We start from the raw sequence: 1,080 nt of genomic DNA on the forward strand, positions 1-1,080 counted from the left end.
GGCCAAAAGACTATCTCTGAGCAGCTGAGCACATGACAGTCTTTGGTGAGGTCATCTCTCACTCATCTGTGATGCCTGGCACCTAATAAAACCCAGCACACAGGGCTGTGGTGGCTGCTGAGACCATAGGGGCTGTCATACAGTGACCCCAGCACCAGGCAGGCCTCCTGCCCACCCCGACAACTGTGACCTGGACAGCACAGTAGCAGGACACTCCACTTCCTCTGGAAGGAGCTAAACATATTAAAACCCATGTCCCCACCAAGCACATGGGTGGGAGGACTCTGTGGAGGCTGGGGTTGGCTGTCACTGACCTCAGTGATTTAGCCCCAGGCAGAGGACTGGGTAGTATAAGGTGCTCAGGACCCCAGTCACAGTCCCCTCTTTGACTCTGGCAAATACTGAGATTTGCTGAAGGCTTCTGAAGAGTCAACATCCTTCTAATTCAAATACACTATGAAAAAGGTCTTGGGGCCAGGGAGATATAGCGCTAAGCATCTGAGCGCCTGCCTGGCAAGCGCAAGGCCAGGAGTTCAATCCCTGGTACTGCGTGCCATGCTGGCCCTGGAGCCCCAGGTGCACATTGCTGGCCACTGAAACTGTGTGTGGTGGCGCACATTTGTAATCCTAGCGCTGGGGAAGCTGAGCCAGGAGGATCACTGTAAGTCTGAGCTGTGTAGTGTGTAGTGAGACCCTGTACCAAATAAACATAATAAAATTAAAAAGGTCTTGTCCTCTGCTGCTCTGCCAGGGCCCTCTGGACAGTAGCGCCATGGCCCTGGTGACCCCAGGGAGCACAGGATCAGGACCTCCCAATGCAGCCCAAAGCTCTCCTGCCAGCCTCACAGGGAAAGGCTGTGCTTGTCCTCTGGTATCAGTACCCCAGAGGGCCAGACTACATGGCAGCTTGTCTCCTCCTCTGCTGTGTCAGCTGGGCTAAAACAAACTTCTGTCATTTGGCACATGCACATCCTGTTGGTTACCGACCTGCCCTGTCAGCTTTGAGGGCATCCCACACATTGCAGTTGAAGTCATCATATCCAGCGAGGAGGAGGCGCCCGCTCTTGGAGAAAGAGACAG

At 54.3% G+C, this 1,080-nt stretch overlaps 1 protein-coding gene across 1 annotated transcript in view; it reads right to left on the reverse strand.

The window, feature by feature from the left end:
- Positions 1 to 959: 959 nt before the first annotated feature.
- The window catches only part of Gnb1 (G protein subunit beta 1), a 27,322-nt gene continuing 27,201 nt past the window's right edge, over positions 960 to 1,080 (reverse strand). Inside the window, exon 9 of the mRNA XM_004639690.2 lies at positions 960 to 1,080. This exon is cut by the window's right edge and continues 29 nt beyond it. Coding sequence (XP_004639747.1) covers positions 980 to 1,080 — 101 coding nt within the window. The 3' untranslated portion in view covers positions 960 to 979.

Source organism: Octodon degus, unplaced genomic scaffold (genome assembly GCF_000260255.1).
Source record: "Octodon degus isolate 3935 unplaced genomic scaffold, OctDeg1.0 scaffold00113, whole genome shotgun sequence".
Classification (NCBI taxonomy): domain Eukaryota; kingdom Metazoa; phylum Chordata; class Mammalia; order Rodentia; family Octodontidae; genus Octodon; species Octodon degus.